The sequence below is a fragment of the Typha latifolia genome, chromosome 8 (assembly GCF_019914945.1).
Source record: "Typha latifolia isolate L0001 chromosome 8, TyphaL0001v2, whole genome shotgun sequence".
NCBI classification, from domain to species: domain Eukaryota; kingdom Viridiplantae; phylum Streptophyta; class Magnoliopsida; order Poales; family Typhaceae; genus Typha; species Typha latifolia.
Window position 1 is genome coordinate 9,970,221 of NC_133093.1, and position 17,354 is coordinate 9,987,574.

A 17,354-nucleotide genomic window follows, 5' to 3' on the forward strand; every position below is an offset into this window, starting at 1 on the left:
CATACATATATTGGCAAAATATAAAACTAATCAGATGTACTCGGCGCAGCTGGGGCGCAACTCCAATACCCACTATTTGCCTTAGAGAAGCGCAATGAGAGAACTTTCTGGCGTGAGATAAGAACAGCCACTGGAAATTTTATCTCCGAGATTTAGAGGCGGTGGATGTATTCCTTTTCTCTATTCCTCCCATGTTTCCTTCATAGGACTCATCTTTAAAACGTATGAAAGAACTAATCAGTTCATCAATCTTATTTATGCATAAAAATCACGTAGAGGAGAGGTTTTTGCGTTAAAAAAATTTATCAGACTTGACATGTTGGAGAAATGAAAAAAATTCAGTTGGATAAAAGGTTGGTTCCACAAAATAATGCCAATAAAGGTATCGAGAATAATTTAAATTTTTGGAAGACAATAAATTTGGCTTTAGCAGTGAACATAGTAGTTGCTTTCTTCAGCCAATGCTAAGATCGGTGAATCACACAACCAAGATAAATCCGGGTTTTTTCAGAAATTAAGAGCAGGAACTTTGGCATCAGACTGACACAAGGGCTCATCATTCTAATGTACAGATTGACCATTAGGTGGTGGTAGTTGTCCTTCCTCTGTAGCATCTGTTCTCCTGAACTTTTCTTAACCATCAGCCAAGATAGGTAATATTATGTAAGCTGCTTGACTGTTAGATGCATACAAACCCACAAATAAAATGATAAATAAGTTCCACATTCTTCAAAGATAACTAAATGTTTCTCTCCCTTGGAATTCCCCTCTTTCCACCGGGCTTTAGTGATGGAAGATGCTATATCTAGTACAACACAAGAGAAGAGGTACCACACTTAACATCTTCCTAACAATTCTCAGTCTAGGTCAAGATGCCAACAAGCTGATCTCTATATTTTTGTTTCAATATTGCAGGATTGCAGTAGTTACTGGGGGTAACAAAGGAATTGGGCTGGAGATATGTAGGCAATTGAGTCATTGTGGGGTCAGAGTCATACTAACAGCTAGAGATGAGAAAAGGGGATTGGAAGCTGCGGAGAATCTCAACAATTCTGGGCTGTTTGGTGTGCTCTTCCACCAGTTGGATGTGACTGATAGTTGCAGCATTGCTTCATTCGCTGAGTTCATCAGAAAGCAGTTCAAGAAGCTTGACATTTTGGCAAGAAATCTTTCTCCCCTTTATCTGTATCCTAATTATGAAGAGAGAAAAGTACCGGATTATATTCCAGGATGAGAAAAACTTACTATTATAAAGTTTTAACACAGAAAGCGAATTTTCTAAGATAAAACAATATATACTTAAATAACAAGTTAATTAAAAGAAGAGGTAAAGTTGAATATAAAAGAAAAATGACTAAGCTGTGTGTTAAGCCCAGTTAGGCCTCGTAAGATTTCACTATACCCTAGAATTGGTTTTGAAGTATTACCCTTAAGAGTAGTTTTAAGTGTTCCATATTGCAGGAGACAACTCATACTGTCATCTTAACATGCACTACTACAGTAGGTTGGATAAACCTCCAAACAAGCAACCTCTAAATATAATGTATAATATATGGCATCTTACAATGTTAATTGTACAGGTGAATAATGCAGGGATCGGAGGCCTAACAATAGATCTTGACATTTTCAAGTCCTTAAAATCTCCAGACAACGAGGTAAAGTTTCAAGTATTACCATTACTGAGCAGTTGTTGTACTATTGTACCTGGAATGAAAATCAAAACACACAAATTTCAGTAGTAGAATTGAAGGTGATTAACTATCATTCACATTGTATATTCTGTAAATTCTTTTGTTTTTCTACATCCATTGTCGGCTTTTCTTTCAACCTTTGCCATCTTCAGTAAGATCCCATTATGTCAATAGTGCAGCGAAAATTAGTTTAAACTTAACTGTCTTCTGAGCATAATAATTAGCTGTACTAGCAGTATTTACGCTTCAAATTTTGGGTGACACCTTTTGTTCCAAAACAGATAGCTGAAGATACAGGTGATATACCCGACTGGTTTAAGCAACATGTTCAGCAGACTTATGAGAATGCAGAAGAATGTCTGGTGACAAACTACTATGGCACCAAATATGTTACTGAAGCTTTGCTTCCCCTTCTTCAATCATCTAATTCAGGAAAAATAGTAAATATTTCATCTACCCTTGGACAACTCAAGGTAATGAACTACTCCTAGTATATCAGTATTGTATTAGTAAGAACCAGCTAGAATCATGCACATGAAATAAAAGTTTATGAAAATTAAATCAAAGTTTGTCATAAGAGAACACAGAGTCCTTGAACTGTTTATCATGATATAATATATAGAATTTCCAAAATGAGCTACATGTGAGAGGAAACTACGTGTTAATCTTTCAGGTGATCTCAAATGAAAAAGTCAAGCAACAATTGTCAGATATAAATGCCTTAACAGAAGAGAGATTAGATGAAATACTTAAGTCATTCTTGAAGGATTTCAAGGAGGATTTGTTGGAAGCCCATGGTTGGCCAACTGTTGCATCTGCTTACAAAGTTTCTAAAGTACTTATCAATTCCTATACAAGGATTCTTTCAAAAAGTTACCCCAATTTGTGCATCAATTGTGTAAGTCCTGGTTTTGTCAAAACTGAGTTGAATTGGAATACTGGGATATTGACTGTTGAGGAAGGTGCTAAAGGACCGGTAATGTTAGCCTTGCTTCCGCACAATAGCTATTCTGGCCTTTTTTTTGAGCAAACTGAAGTTTCGTTCTTTTGATTAGATATCCTTTATATTTTGTTGTTATTATTAGAACCCTAGCTATAATGTGTAAAACTTTACTACCTAATAAATAACAGTATCACAATATTAACAACTTACGCTGTATATGTATGCATGACTGCATGTGCGTGTTTTTGTGTTTCAGGTGTGTGCATATATTTTCTGAAAAGTGAAGCCTATAATATACTAACGCTAAACTTAGGGAAAAAAAGACAAGCAGAGGTTGTTCCGTGCAAAGCAACCATAGAAAACATGTAAGTCAAAGACACTTCAGTTGGAAGGATACTCTTTGAGAATTTGACTTCTCCAAAGACATGGAAATTTGATGATACAAGAAATTTCCCAACCCAAATATCAGCTGAGAAGTTTGATGACATTTAACCTCATTCAAGTAACAATGATGACACTTAACCTCATTAATGTGCTTCTAACACCACAATGGACCTTACATGTATATCAAATTTGATTCAAACTTATATTATGATGGATTTTGGAAAATATAAGTGCAGTCAAACTCAATCAGATTTACACGTTATCAGAACCCACTACTACAATTGGTCTCACTGCGCACTTTCTTAGTGAGAGTTTCCGAAGGTTTCGAGTGGCTCTACGAGGTGGATATGTGATCAGCTGATGATGACAGTGAGACCAGTGTGAAGGTTTTGTTAAGACTTCAACAGCCAAACATCAGATGGTTCATTATTTAGCCTCAGATATGGCAAACAACTAATTCAAGTATATTCCACCTATTCTATCAGTTAGGTTTCCATAGTAGCAGTAGATTGGATAGATTAGCATTATGATGAGGCTTAACTTGGGGCAAGTCATTTACACTTCTTCCTTTTCATTTTTATGCTTATGCATTGAAGAATATCTATGCTTCTCCTTGCTCTCTTTTCCCTTCTAAATGCTACTAAAAGCTTCCCCCATAGCTTCAGTTCCACCTCACCCAAAAAGAGAGCTCTCACTAGATTTTTACATTTCATAGGAAGATCGGCTAACTTCGAGGTTCTTGAGCTTATAGATTCTAGAATACTTTTCTGGGCAAGAACTTTATTTGAAGATCCAAGGACAATTACAAATTCATGTTAATTGATATCTTCATGTAGTTCCCACCAAGAATGGCAGAGATGATGAAACAGTCCAAAAAGTAATATCTTGACTATTTGGTAATAGCTTCATATCCAACTCTCTGTGGCTCTACTATCAAAAAAAAAGAAAAAAAAAACTTTGCATAAAAGCAATAAATCAAAGTCTTTCCATAAAAAGCAATAAACTAATGATCATATTTTCGAGGAAAAAAAGATTTTCCATAAAGAGTACTGCAATGTGCTAATCAAAATTTTAAATGCCCTTTCATCTGATGGACACGTAAAAGTTTATAATCTAGTGAAACTACCAAAAGACAAAAAAAAAATCACAACCTGAGGATGAATCATCTGCCTCGAACTTTAGGAGAGTGGCTCCTTGCAGCATTCCGTCTAGCACAGCAACCCACCAAGTATACAATCGACTAATGAAAGTACAACAGAAATCAGAAAATAACTAAAAGCATAGACAATTGGAGCTATGAGAATAGCTAAAATTTGTTTGAATGTTGCCTTCTACAATAAACTTCTAAGTCCCAAGCCAATTGTCTCAACCGTAATGGTATCTTGGATTATAATTCAGAGTAGGGAGTTCAGAAGCATACCAAAATAGCAAACAAGACCACATTGAAGATTGCAACCACTCGCCACTCAGTCTTCATGTATTGGGCAACTCCAGCCCTGAAGTAAAACAGCATGATAATTTCGTAATATGTTAAGTAATTATTTATGAAGGTATGGTAGGAAGCTTGAGAAAGGTGTTGGCAGCCTTACTTGCAAGAATCACAATCATAGCACTTTGTAGCCCGTGCATTTTTGTAAAGCTTGCAGTCCTTGTTTGTGCTCACTGGATGATAGCTCAAGTCATAGTAGGAAGCATTTATTGCAGGGTATCCACACCTGGGGACATGGATAAGAAAAGCGGAAATGATACGGCCTATGAACCGCAAACTCTATAACGGGCAAAAGATTTTCTCATGCATGACGTGGAAGATGGAAGAACTTGATATATCCCCAATGATTGTGACTCTTAAATAATTTAGATGAAGCAACTTCCAGGAAGGAAAAAAATAAGAAAGCTAGGCCACTGAAAACTAACTTTCTGATACTCTTGAAGCATCAGTTTGTCACTTTGTCATATATGACCCGCTCCTTAAAAATTTTCCATTCACCCAATTAGTCACACTGATAAATTTTGGAGGTACTATCACACATACTAGTTGATGATCAATTTAGCACCAAGGAATGTGTTACCAAAAGAGAAAGAAATGATAAAAACTTCTACAACAACATGTCCTTGCAAATTAAACAATTTCTATTGGGTCTATTCCCTACTCTACCTAGAGTTCAAATTTGGAGCAGTATAGTGGGGGAGTTTAGCAGCTGAAATGTGTGCGGTGATTATGCATTGAAATTGTAAACGTCATATCCGACCAGCATATAGACCAAAATTTATATGTATGAAGATGATTATTTTAAGTATCCTTTAGTTTCTTTTGTATTTAAGTATTCATCTGCACAAAGAAAGGTACATATAGTCCATCAGAACACATGTTCACACAATTATGCTCTGTGGGTCAAAGGACACCAGTGATATATTAACTCTACATTTTCTTGCCTTCTTGTCTTTAATCACTCCGAATCAAACAATACAATCTATGTCTTAAGTTGGAAACATATGATGATACTGTGTGAATTGCCACGTAAAAAATCAAAACAATCTAATTAATGAACATGAAATTCGTGATTGAAATTCAATACATGGCAAAGTAAACAAGTAATGAAAGTTGAGATGCCTACTCTGATGGTGGCCGACAGCAACCAGCTTCAATGGGGGAAAGATCTGCAAGCTTATACTCCCTCAAAGTCTGGATGAAATTGAGAAATATTAGGAAGTAATCTTTAGATAACAGAAGAACAGATGAATAAATGCAAACTGACCTTGTATGTTTTTGGCAAGCTATTGCAATCCTCAGATTTCACAAGACAACTTCTTAAGCGACTCCAATTTTCAGTATTGTTAAGCTTAATGAAAGACAGAAAAGTAAGTAACCATATAAAGATGGGTCATTAATTTAATAGAAGGATAGGCCATAAAATTCTCAGAATAAAAACAAGCCTAACCTGCTTTATGAACCAAGAACTATAATCTTGAAGATGATACTCCTTGTACCTGTAAGGTAAATAAGAAATTGCAAGTTTAGTGTGTAGCAAAGATGATGTAGAAATATTCTCCTTCCATTAGAAGAATGTGTAGGGTATTTTCTTAAATAAAAATAAAATAAAACATGCATAAAAGGAGCTATTTTTGTTTGAAGAATAATGTTGCAAGAATTCTGTTAGAAATCCGTTCAAATGAGATTTGATTCCGTGTGAACAAGATAGATCTGTCAAATATATTTTCCTGAGAGCAAATTTTATCTAACAATTAGAAGTCTGTTCAAAAGCCCTTCGTAAAGACAGTTTTTCATTACTGAGAAAACAACCCTACCTGGTCCAAAATATGCCATTTCAAATGAGATTTGACTTATTATGAAAAGATGCTTATTTCATCTCTAAACTCTTTAAATAAAAAGGGAGAGAGCATTTAAAAGATAACAATAACAATCTTATAAGATCATTGATTTTATTTTTTCTCTCTGATTTTGGGGTTGATGATTGGTCTCCAAGTTCTTTCGAAGTACATTCCTTAAAAACTTTATAGTAAAGGCATTATATCCTGGAGATAGAACTTTCAAATGTCTATCTATACATTAGTGAAAAAATTACTATCTTAAAAAAAAACTACAAGCATATTACCTTATCAACCTAAATATTTATTTTGATTTCACTCTATTTCACAAATTTCCCCAATAGAATGGTGTTGATTATGGAAGTAACAAGCAGCACATCATTTTGGTCACTCTAAGCTGATATAAAGATCAAACTTTGACAACTTTGACAACTTATTGAAAATTACTGTAAGATAAAGGAACGATACCAGGACATCAAGGATTACATGAACGATACCAATGCATGAAGGATGGGTTTGCAGTTCCACCATTACAAATAATAGTATGCTAACGCACTGTGCCAAAAAATTAAATCTATTTTATCTTCTGTGATCTAAAAAATCTAGGAAAAAGAACTAAAAAGTGCACAAAACATTGACGTAGGATGTATTCATGATATATCTGTGTATTGAAATAGGTGGAAGTGATCCAAATTACTTGTCATCAATCCAGACTAAATATAGCATCTATCATTCTGCAAGCTGGTAAGCTTCATACCTCAGCCCTGCTACAGCATGACCAGATCCAGTGTTTGTTATGATAAACCTACAACAATAGCTAAGAATAAGATCCCAAAAATTGGGAGAAGTGGAACAAATATAAAATAGATAAGAACCACCAATAAATTAGACCACAATCTACTGATCTAAAAGAGTGTGCTGTAAAATGACTACCAACAAGGACAATTTTACAACAGAAGCACTTACGCCAAAACAGTGAAGGCCAGGATTGCCACCAAAACCAAGCACAACATTACAAGATACTAAAAATCAGATGTCAAGGTCGCCTTTGAAAGCAATGTTGCACATAAGAGGGGGAAGAAATCCGTCAATTTAATATATCAAACACCAGTAGAAAAAGGATACTGCCCAGAGCAACAAGGAGACGTTCTTCCAAGCACCAAGGAATCCAACAACGGATCTGAAAATATGAAGATAGGCAACATAAAATAAATTACAAAAAAATAATGTTAATTTATATTAGTAAAGAAAAACCACATCATAAATGAGATGCTTACATTAGAAGGATGAAACCTCCCAGACCCATGACAGGGATGGTTAAAGATCTTTTGCATTCATCATGATGGATGCTCATCCACACCCCAAATCCAACGACTCCTATTGCTAATATCTGTTTAATGGATTAAGATTAAAAAAAAAGAAAATGAAAGAATTAAAAAATAACTACTTTCATACAGCTTGTGATCATCACAAAGTGCAAAAGTTCCTAGTGTCAAACGAGGTTGAAAGGCAAACAGAGGTCAATCGAGTATAGGGTTTGTGCAACGCGAAAAGTGAGATTAAAGTTACAAAATCGCAGGAATAGCAATTGGATTAACAAGATAAAAACGAGCAAAGTGAGAGAGTATGATGCTAGATGCTGAGATGGCTCACCATGGTGATAAAGTTGATCCACCTTATCACAAAGATGCTTGTGCTCGTGCTCATCTTTTCCTCTCTCCCCTCCTCCCCTCCTCCCCTTTTCCGCTTCCAATAACGAGGCTTCGATTTACCCAGAGAGAGAGAGAGAGAGAGAGAGAGAGAGAGAGAGAGAGAGACGCGACAAAGGTCTCAATTCGGACGACACAGTTGGGATAATTTAAATCGGTTACTGGAAAGAGGGGAAGTGGACATAATTGTCTTTCTTTAGTTTACGTAGGGGTAGTTTAGTCAATAAAATTAATAGGCTTCTGTCGTCTTGCGCGAAGGAAAAAGTTGCCGCTTTGTTCGTTGAAACATTTATTCAGAAGTGAAAATTATACCTCACACCCTATAATTCGTAAAATTATGATTCGCACCACATCTTTTCACTATCAATATTCTGTATGAAAATCACCCTCTCATATATTTTTTTTAAATTAAAGTCAACACATAGGGTTCCAGAAATAAACACCGAAAATATAAGGTGCGAATTATAAATTCATAAAAGTGCCCAACATTATCAGTCCCTAATCTCGTACGAAGAAAAAAAAAGTTGCCTTAATACTGTGAACAGCTGTTGATGAAAGCCATGGCAACAGAGTTGTAGAAGCGAAGATAATGAGGAGGGAGCTATGCAACTGTAGACCAATCATAGGAGCTATTGATCAAATGAATGCTTAGATCTCCACCTCCCTTCTCCACTACGTGAGTTAATATTCTAGTCACTCAATTTATGGCCTTGTAGTTGTAGGGCCACACCTTTCTCTCCTCGCATATCTGGCTTACATAAAAGAGCGTTACAGCGATGCATGGTCCCAGTAATAGCTTATAATAAGCTTGAACGGGTCAGTGGCTATGATCATGTGAATCTCGTTATTACTATGATAAATTTGAAGTGTTTTGCCGTGCAAAATGAATCTTAATACCTCTGTTTAGATTGTAAGTATTCTTAATATGCATGCCTTTGGGTTCTATCAAGTGTCGTCGTGTGACTCCTTTCCTTGTTGTTGATAGAATGAATAGCTGGATAATTCTTTTGGACAAAGGGAATGGCCACTGCTCTCGTGAGGTGGGACAAAGTTACTGTTGTGCAAAATACTTAAATGGGTGAGGGAAGCAGAAGCAAAACTCTTCACCCTCAAACAAATTCAAATAGAATAGCAAAAATTTGGGCAAACCAAATATTAGCAAAGCTAATATTAATATCAATGTGAGAACTCTAAATCCAAAATGCTAGTTGTAGAGAACTTCAAATACCCAAGGTAATCACAAATATGAACACCAAATAGATGCAAACCATGAAAAGGAAAAGAGAGATAGAGACACGATTTACGTGGTTCGGCGATGTGCCTATGTCCACGGGCGGAGCAATCTTCAATCCACTATACAAATCTTCAAATGCAAAAAGATTACAACTCTAATCCCTCTCTAAATAATAGTGGCTCTCCCCTACAAACTTTTCTCTCTTGTAAAATGTCCCTAAAACCCAAAATTTCTATTTATAAGGCCGGTTCACATTGGGGATTTTCGCGTCGCGTTCAAACGCCCTCGGGGGCGCGTTCGAACGTGCCCAATGCAAATACAGACTGGCGTTCGAACGCCTGCAGAAATAGCTACTCTCAGGTTGGCTTGCGTTCGAACGCGACTAGGGCCGTTTGAACGCCTGCATCACAGACTGCTCTCTGTCTGGAGCCCGCATTCGAACGCCCCTAGGGCCCGTTCGAATGCGTGGCATAGAAAATGTTGATACTTGCTGATTTTTTACTGCAACTGAATTTGAGCTAATTTTTAACAGTTACCAAACCCAAAGACTCTGGTGACCTTGCATTATCAGAGATTTTCTTTTGGTCAACTTATCTTTGATTACTAAGAGATTCCTCTTTAGCAAGCATAATAGTTTCTAACAACGATGACCGTGCCACAGGCACGGAACGTGTCGACCACCGACCTACATGGCACTGCACGGCACATGCCGTAAGAGGACAGACAAAAAAAAAGATATTCACTTTCGCCTTCGCCTCCACCATCACCAATCGCCGCTTGCCTTTGCCATCACCGTCGATCGAGCGTGTCGGGTGCCCTAGCCCAAGGGATCTCTCTCGGTCTTTCCTTCTTCTTCGAGCAATGGCAACGGCAATCGACAATAAATAGCTCAATGACGAGGTCAACAACGAGCGACGAAACTATTAGGAGGGATGCCATACAACACCTCTCGTGCCATGTGCCGGTACACTGCCAACACAGTAAGTGCCAACCAGCACGGCCATCCATAATTTTTAAGTCAGGATAGCTCAGGTAAGTATAGCATTCCCCACCCATGGACTATCAAATATGAATCCCAAGTCTCCTAAAGTTTACTAGGGATGACTCTATATTAACATCAATATGACCAATGGGATTCATAAGATGTTTGATCTCATTTGTGAGGTCTAGGACGAGGGCCTTATTATCCTGGTCCCTATTTGTGTGAGAGTGTTTTTGACATGGGGGACATCAACATTACAACTAGATCTGTCGCCTTAACCCTTCGGGCCATGCCAACTAAGGTCTGCCTACTAGTATCTCAAAAGAAAATCCCAAAATCAAATTACTCTTTTGAAAACTTTGCTATAGCAAACCTGTAAACGAGCCTAACTTAGTAAGGTTAGGATCTGTTTGCCGTTTGAGAGAGATTTTATTTTTAATGCCGCAATATCACTCTAATATTAATTTCTTTTATAAGAAAGTTGTCATATTGACCATTATAAGTTTATCAAGGTTAAAGCAAAAGTAAAGGAAACATGTCTTTTAAGGTCAAATGAGGGGTATTATAATTTTTGCAAATGGAATATTCTCTATTAGGTAAACTGTTGTTAGGTTATAGTTAACTCATACTTCTTTTAATTTAGGATCGAATAATAAAAATCTATAAAGTATACCATATTTTTAATGAATTCCTCAAAAAGAAGAAAATTAGATTAACAACCATGAAACAGAGAACCAGAACAAATTAATATAGAGAAGGAAGGTGTTAAGAGGCAAAAGAATTATGCAACATATGACTGAAAACAACAACTGCAGTTCCTCATGATAAGCATCTCAGTTCTGCATGACTTCAGGTGCTGCCTCTGTTACCGCCGCCGCCGCCGCCGCATTGTTCTTCTTCATCGCTGCGGCCTTGATGAGGTGATTGTAGCTTCCTTTCTCCTTGAACAGCTGCGCGAAGTGGTGCTTGCAGTAAAGAATGCCATCCAGCGCGGCGTAGGACGACGGCGTCAAGATGCAACCTCCATGAGAGCACTTGAAGCATGTCTTGTGGTATGACTCCCCCTCCACAGCCAGCTGCATCACCATGTGTGTAGAATCATTTTCCCATATTTTAGATAAGAACTCAGAATCTCCTGCTTTGATACCATATTAACTTACCATCTTCTCTAAAAACTACTCATGGTAGTATTATTCCTAATATATATCCTTAAAAATAGCAAAGCAAGAAGACACATAAAATAGTAGCTAGAAGATTATTGCATACCTTCTCTAAGGGATATACTGTTTTGTTGCAAGTGGCACACTTGTCTTGGGTTCCAGAGAACATGAAGGATACCCTGCTTGGTGTCCTAGACTGCTCATGGTGTCTCACACCTGAATCATATAACCATTGTTAAAGACATTGGCATAAAGTTGGAGTAAAAGAAGAATATATTCACTCACCTGTAGGAAATTTTTTAGTGAAAGTGCCTGTTTCCTTGAAGAGTTGCTCAAAGTGAGGTTTACAGTAGAGGACACCATCCATGGAAGAGTAGCTGCACATCTGGATAAAACAATCAAATGCTCATGTTTCATTATCAAAGAAGAAGAACTAAATCCTTTCTTCTGTAACAATGCAATGGTAAACAATTAGTTATCTTCTGTTCTAGCATTCTGTGGTGAATGGAGCAATACTGATTACAATTCCAAATACAACGGTGCTAGAATTTACATATGAAAACTATGTCAACTGATAAAAGTGCAGTAGACTTTTTCATAAGTAATCACCATAGAGACCTTGGACATTAACAAATGTCACAATTCCATGTACTACTCTCTTCTAGGAAACCTTTTGGATTTTAAAGATTAAAACCATCAAAGAGTTAAGCATACCGAAAGAGTTCCTCGGCATCGACAACATTTGAAGCAGGTCTTATGATACACGACCCCATCCGCGGATAAAAGATCGATAAAATGCACGGTTTTATTGCATGCGTTGCACTTATCCTGGCTGCCACAGAAAGACATGGTGAGCACCTAAACAATCCTAGTCCTGCCAGAACAGTGTAGAGAAGCTCCAAGAGATCCACCACAAAATCAAATTCTTAGCTACTTGTCAATTGGTATAGACACAAAGAAATTCTGATTTGATGAAGGCCTCTTCTAATGATCTTTGCCTTTCTTTCTGTCTGCAATGGTGAAAAGCAGACGAAAGGCTAAAAGGTGAGAGGGGAGAAGGAGGAAAAAAAAGGATAATATGAAGGCTTTAAAGGATAAGAAGTGAAAGCTAATTTTAGTGATGAAAGATGAGAGCTGGGAGGAAATTTAGGAGATGTGTAAGATTTGAACCACATATACCAAGTCAAATAGGAGTAGCATTACAATCCTTAGTGTTGATACTATATTTGGAATCCATGGCTTTCTCATAACCTGATTCAGTTGAGCGCCATAATGCCTATTGTTGCGATGACAGGGTTTACAATTTATATTATATCAGCATATAGATTGCATGCATTTGATATCTTTGCTTAATTTGTAGCATGGAGGAGAGCTTTCAAATGATTATATACTAATTCTCTAATATATTTTTAATAACACACTGGCCTCTTTATTTTAAAAAAATATCTTAAATATTTTTTCTTGTTAATTACTCATTAGATTTTTTGTTAAGAAATACAATGCGAGTATCAAATGATTAATTTAGGTTCTCCGGAGACAAATTTACCCTTATTTTGTAGAAAAATAAAATAAAAATTGAGAATAAAAATTGAAAAGTTTGAGAGAAAATTAGATTTTTTTTTCTAATTTAGGGGGTTATTATAATTATCCCATTTTTAGCTCATGAATTTTTCCTTACCTAAATTAAAGGCAAACACTAAACGAACCGTCTAAAGAATATATATATGGGATGAATTGAATTTTGTCTACAATGACTAAAATACCCTTGGAAAAGTCAATTGCTAATAGAATTCTGCATTATATTCAGGTATTCTGGGAAAAGGAAGAGGACTTCATCGGCAAAGTAAACCCTCAAAAGCCTGCTCGAGTCCGCCCTTCTTCTCCACACTCCACCTTTCTCCGAGTGAGAGAGAGGTAGAAGACGAAAGAGCAGTGAACAGCTGAGAAGAGAGGCCAAGAGAAGAAAGGAACGGAGAGGGAGGAACGAGATGAGGGTTTCTACGGTGGTGAACACTTACCCATTGTCGAACTACACGTTCGGGACGAAGGAACCCAAGATGGAGAAGGACACCTCCGTCGCCGATCGCCTTGCCCGGATGAAAGTCAAGTGAGATCCCGATCCATTCATCAGAAATAAAATCCTAACCCTTTATCCCTCTTCTTTTCACGGCAAGCAAAACCCTAGGTTTTTTTTCCCCCCGTCTAGTGATTTGGTAGGGTTCACAGTTATAACAATAGCCCCCGTTCTCTTGCGACAATCTTAACCCATACGGTTTAATGTCTGAGATCTGCACTTGTGTTGAAGAGGAGAGAAAGAGGAATTAGTTGGGTGGTAAGATCAATTTTGATCTACAAATAGTCCAGGAAAAGATATTCACACGATGTAGGTCAACACATGCCTGCCATGCCAATTGGCATGGTCATCCATGAGATGACTGTAATGTTTGGGCCTCTTAGGGTATCTGAGTCTTTAAAATATATCTCTGCTTTCTTTTCAAAACAAAATTTTAGTCAAAATGTTATTCTTAGTGCTACTTGGATATTTATGTTTCTTTGTTTTTTTTGCTTTTGTAAGTTGCTGCTAGTCACATTGTCATTTGTTTGTGCAATTCTTATTCTGATTGATAAAATTACTCTTGTTATATTTTTGTTTATGTTAGTTATATGAAGGAAGGTATCCGTACAAGTGTAGAAGCAATTCTCCTGGTAAGTGTCAAAATCTGATGCATAGCTTATACAGTTCTTGCTTTTACTATCCAATAATGCTAACTTTTTAAGACATCTGATAATTATCTGTCTCTTTTACTAGTAGGCATGTTCATAGCTTGCTGAAACATATGAACATAAATTATGTTTTGGCTAGTCTAAGTTTTAGGTTGTGCACAGGTTCTGCAGTAGATATTTGTACACTATAAGAATATTGCTTACCATCCATGAGTCTCCCTAGTCAGTTTTTGGTCTGGTATGGGAACTCTACTTTGTTAATGCTTGTCTTTCCCCAAGTATTTGACTTGCTGGCTTTTCCGTGGTTCCGCCCATTCATTTGCTATCATCAGTAGGATTTATCATTTATCTATGATAAACTTGCCGCATTACAACATAAGGTCTCTGGTTTCTGCATTTGTATGCAATAATGCAATAATTATTACGTTTTGCTATTGGTAATATTCAAAGAGCTGTAAGTACTATACACCTGACCTAAGAAGTTGATTTTTTCTTCTGCACATTTGCGGTCAACTTAAGTAGCTTTTGTCTTTTGTATGGATTAGAATAATTAATTCCTTCTGGTTTTGTCTTACCCATACGGCTACCAAATATGGTTGTTTGCTGAAGTTTCAGATTTCTCTGATAGCTTGAAACTTTCCAGTACTGACTGCATGCCAATGTATCACATCCATAACTATGTCATGTCATCTTAAAAGCGGTGTTTTTGGTGAATTAAAGAGACAAGGGAACAATCATTGCATTTGTTTCACTGTAGGTACAAGAGCACAATCATCCTCACATCTTGTTGCTCCAAATTGGGAACACATTTTGCAAACTTCCTGGTGGTCGTTTAAAGCCTGGAGAAAATGGTGGAATTATGCATTTCAGTGAACTGCTTGAGTTTGTAGCATAAAATATATGGATAAACTTACCATATCTGACTTTATGTTGGTCTCATGTGACTTAATTTTGCAGAAATTGAGGGCCTGAAGCGAAAGCTATCTAGCAAACTTGCAGCTAATTCACCGGCCCATCTGCCAAACTGGCAGGTATTATTATACACAAGTACAACTTTTTCCAATGTTTTTAATGAGCAGGAATTTGAAAATTAGATAAAAATGTTGCACCATTTGTAGATAAAGCACCAGATGAAGCATGCAACTTGCCTGCTTTATATGGTCATCTCCACTCTACGCCGGTGTTCATTGGGCATCATGCTTGCTCTCATGATGACCATATTTTATCTTGACAATGGATGTAGTGAAATATAATGATGGATATTGAGTACTTGTTGTCTAACAGAGGTGCTATTGTTCTATTAGGAGCTATTGGTTTCAAGAATAACTTTTAAATGAACTAGGAAAATGTTGATATGTGGGGTAGGTAACTTCATATCTTACTGTGAATATAGTATTGAAGCAGGTCACTCATTCAAAGGGAATGGAATATCTTTTGTAACCCGACGAGTATGTAAATTCTTATTCAAGACAAGTAAAGCATAGGAGAATGGTTCTGCAATGGTTAGGATTTTGATTGCTTTGTGAGGTGACAGATTGCTTATATAGAAGTTGGCATCCTTTCTCATCAAGTAGTGTTGGGTATTCAGAATTCCCTGTATACTGTGTGGTTGTTACTACTCATTGGACTCTTCATATTAGACTATTTCAGTTATTGAAAATCAGGTTTTTATGGATTTTGTGGTTATGTATAGCCTTTATAATTTCTCATCACATGATGTAAATAAGAATGCTTTTTCTCACATTTCTCATATCTAAAAGAAAACTGAAGTTTGGACAGGAATAAATTAGCATGCCGTGTACATGCTGAAGTCTTGGCCAAAGAACAAACACAATAGGTATCTAACACTCTTTGAGACTTGTAGATTGGAGAATGTGTTGCTACTTGGTGGAGGCCAAACTTTGAAACAGTGATGTATCCTTATTGTCCCCCACACATTACCAAACCAAAGGTAAGTTCTATCTGAAAGCTTTGCTCCTTAAAATGGTTTTGATTGCTGGTATTCTTAGGTTACATGTACTCATTCAGATTAATTCATTTTCCAGGAGTGTAAGAAGCTTTTCCTTGTTCACCTGTCAGAAAGGGAATATTTTGCTGTACCCAAAAACTTGAAGTTGCTTGCAGTTCCATTGTTTGAACTCTATGACAATGTTCAGGTAGTCTCCTTTTGTCCCCTCTATCTGGTACCATGTAGAGATTCTATTCTTAGTTGCGGGTGGCCTTGCTTTCAGAAGTGCTTCCACATGTAAATAGTGGCATCAAATTGAGTATTACCAGATGGCTAATGATCCTACTCTTTATGTCCAGTCCATATCTAAGACCTTGTTAGCTACGTGAAAAAATTGATCAGCTGGAAAGAGTATTTTACTTTGTTTAGACGTCTCATTGTTTCATTGCCATTGACAGAGATATGGACCTGTTATCTCTACAATTCCACAACAATTATCAAGGTTCCAGTTCAACATGGTTAATACTTGAAATGATTGAAGATGCATATGGAAGATCGTTGACGGATGCAAAAGCTACTCCGCGGAACGAAAACTATCCTAGATGCAACTACACTTCTTATCTGCACAAATTCCTACAAGATCTCTGGATATGGTCTAATGAGTTGTTTTGACACTTAATTCTTAATCTGTTTCACATTTTATACAATTAGCCAGAAAGAAAGCAAATGAAAACATTGTCAGTAGGCACATCTACAGAGCTAACTTTATTTGGGACAATTTAATGGTACATGTAATGATGATATTTTCTGCAAATGAACTGTTGATGTTGGACCATGATACTTGTGCTGACCTTATTTTGCATGTGGATTTTGTATATGGCTTTAGATGTTTGCTCTATAGCCCGAAGCGTGGTATATAAGCCTATGGGTATATTTTGTATATCTGATGGCTGAAAGATTCTTTTCAATACAAGAGTATTTTTTTTTTAAAGAAAATTCAAAAGCGCAAGGTTAGATATAGAACAAAAAGGTCAAATCTCCATAGAAATACACTTAGTAGCTGATATAGTGAGCTACCTCGTTTAAGTTTAGAGTTATGTGCATCATTAAATTATTGTTCTGAATTAAATATCGCTGAACTATGAACTATAAGCAATTGCGCTTTGGATCTGCTTTAATAACTATAAGACGAAGTGCTGTTGATCTGCTTTAATAACTATTTAACTGAAGGAAGAAATTGCTTTCAAGCTTG

General features: G+C 36.7%; 4 protein-coding genes across 8 annotated transcripts; 2 read left to right on the forward strand and 2 right to left on the reverse strand.

The window, feature by feature from the left end:
- Positions 1–628: 628 nt before the first annotated feature.
- Positions 629–8,220, reverse strand: LOC140794437 (tetraspanin-10). Of its 4 annotated transcripts, none has more exons than XM_073146468.1 (13): positions 7,999–8,220; positions 7,623–7,735; positions 7,471–7,525; positions 7,312–7,367; positions 7,103–7,150; positions 5,958–6,006; positions 5,775–5,858; positions 5,634–5,701; positions 4,608–4,733; positions 4,439–4,514; positions 4,170–4,258; positions 1,675–1,704; positions 629–1,183 (listed from the first exon to the last, which is right to left on the reverse strand). In XM_073146468.1, exons 1-11 carry the CDS (start codon positions 8,050–8,052, stop codon positions 4,181–4,183), a joined length of 807 nt encoding a protein of 268 aa, XP_073002569.1. In that variant the 5' UTR covers positions 8,053–8,220; the 3' UTR covers positions 629–1,183; positions 1,675–1,704; positions 4,170–4,180. The 4 variants fall into 4 exon arrangements, with proteins under 4 accessions (XP_073002569.1, XP_073002567.1, XP_073002568.1 ...); XM_073146466.1 differs by having other exon boundaries at positions 629–1,190; positions 7,999–8,214; XM_073146467.1 differs by lacking the exon at positions 1,675–1,704 and having other exon boundaries at positions 7,999–8,214.
- Positions 687–2,839, forward strand: LOC140794436 (salutaridine reductase-like). Of its 2 annotated transcripts, XM_073146463.1 has the most exons (5): positions 687–827; positions 916–1,159; positions 1,581–1,655; positions 1,973–2,164; positions 2,365–2,839. In XM_073146463.1, the coding sequence occupies exons 1-5, from the start codon at positions 790–792 to the stop codon at positions 2,740–2,742; spliced, it is 927 nt and encodes a 308-aa protein (XP_073002564.1). In that variant the 5' UTR covers positions 687–789; the 3' UTR covers positions 2,743–2,839. The 2 variants fall into 2 exon arrangements, with proteins under 2 accessions (XP_073002564.1, XP_073002563.1); XM_073146462.1 differs by having other exon boundaries at positions 797–1,159.
- Positions 8,221–10,996: 2,776 nt separating the features above from the next.
- LOC140794059 (LIM domain-containing protein PLIM2b-like) lies at positions 10,997–12,471 on the reverse strand. The gene is made up of 4 exons (XM_073145874.1): positions 12,145–12,471; positions 11,716–11,815; positions 11,537–11,646; positions 10,997–11,346 (listed from the first exon to the last, which is right to left on the reverse strand). Exons 1-4 carry the CDS (start codon positions 12,277–12,279, stop codon positions 11,104–11,106), a joined length of 588 nt encoding a protein of 195 aa, XP_073001975.1. The 5' UTR covers positions 12,280–12,471; the 3' UTR covers positions 10,997–11,103.
- A 786-nt stretch (positions 12,472–13,257) lies between these two features.
- LOC140794434 (pre-mRNA cleavage factor Im 25 kDa subunit 2) lies at positions 13,258–16,937 on the forward strand. The gene is made up of 7 exons (XM_073146460.1): positions 13,258–13,537; positions 14,091–14,136; positions 14,912–15,005; positions 15,112–15,185; positions 16,019–16,105; positions 16,200–16,310; positions 16,561–16,937. Exons 1-7 carry the CDS (start codon positions 13,419–13,421, stop codon positions 16,630–16,632), a joined length of 603 nt encoding a protein of 200 aa, XP_073002561.1. The 5' UTR covers positions 13,258–13,418; the 3' UTR covers positions 16,633–16,937.
- The last annotated feature ends 417 nt before the right edge of the window (positions 16,938–17,354 follow it).

Excerpts from the sequence above, each read along its gene's own strand:
- LOC140794434 (XM_073146460.1), top strand. The coding sequence starts at position 13,419 with ATGAGGGTTTCTACGGTGGTGAACACTTACCCATTGTCGAACTACACG. Across the intron at positions 15,006-15,111 it reads TTTAAAGCCTGGAGAAAATG|AAATTGAGGGCCTGAAGCGA; the intron begins GTGGAATTATGC and ends TTAATTTTGCAG. Across the intron at positions 16,106-16,199 it reads CACACATTACCAAACCAAAG|GAGTGTAAGAAGCTTTTCCT; the intron begins GTAAGTTCTATC and ends TTCATTTTCCAG.
- LOC140794436 (XM_073146462.1), top strand. The coding sequence starts at position 797 with ATGCTATATCTAGTACAACACAAGAGAAGAGGTACCACACTTAACATC. Across the intron at positions 1,160-1,580 it reads TCAAGAAGCTTGACATTTTG|GTGAATAATGCAGGGATCGG; the intron begins GCAAGAAATCTT and ends TTAATTGTACAG. Across the intron at positions 1,656-1,972 it reads TAAAATCTCCAGACAACGAG|ATAGCTGAAGATACAGGTGA; the intron begins GTAAAGTTTCAA and ends GTTCCAAAACAG.
- LOC140794437 (XM_073146468.1), bottom strand. The coding sequence starts at position 8,052 with ATGAGCACGAGCACAAGCATCTTTGTGATAAGGTGGATCAACTTTATC. Across the intron at positions 7,526-7,622 it reads GGAGGTTTCATCCTTCTAAT|ATCCGTTGTTGGATTCCTTG; the intron begins GTAAGCATCTCA and ends TCATATTTTCAG. Across the intron at positions 6,007-7,102 it reads CATGCTGTAGCAGGGCTGAG|GTACAAGGAGTATCATCTTC; the intron begins GTATGAAGCTTA and ends TTTACCTTACAG.
- LOC140794059 (XM_073145874.1), bottom strand. The coding sequence starts at position 12,279 with ATGTCTTTCTGTGGCAGCCAGGATAAGTGCAACGCATGCAATAAAACC. Across the intron at positions 11,816-12,144 it reads GATGCCGAGGAACTCTTTCG|ATGTGCAGCTACTCTTCCAT; the intron begins GTATGCTTAACT and ends TGTTTTATCCAG. Across the intron at positions 11,347-11,536 it reads CAGTATATCCCTTAGAGAAG|CTGGCTGTGGAGGGGGAGTC; the intron begins GTATGCAATAAT and ends ATGGTGATGCAG.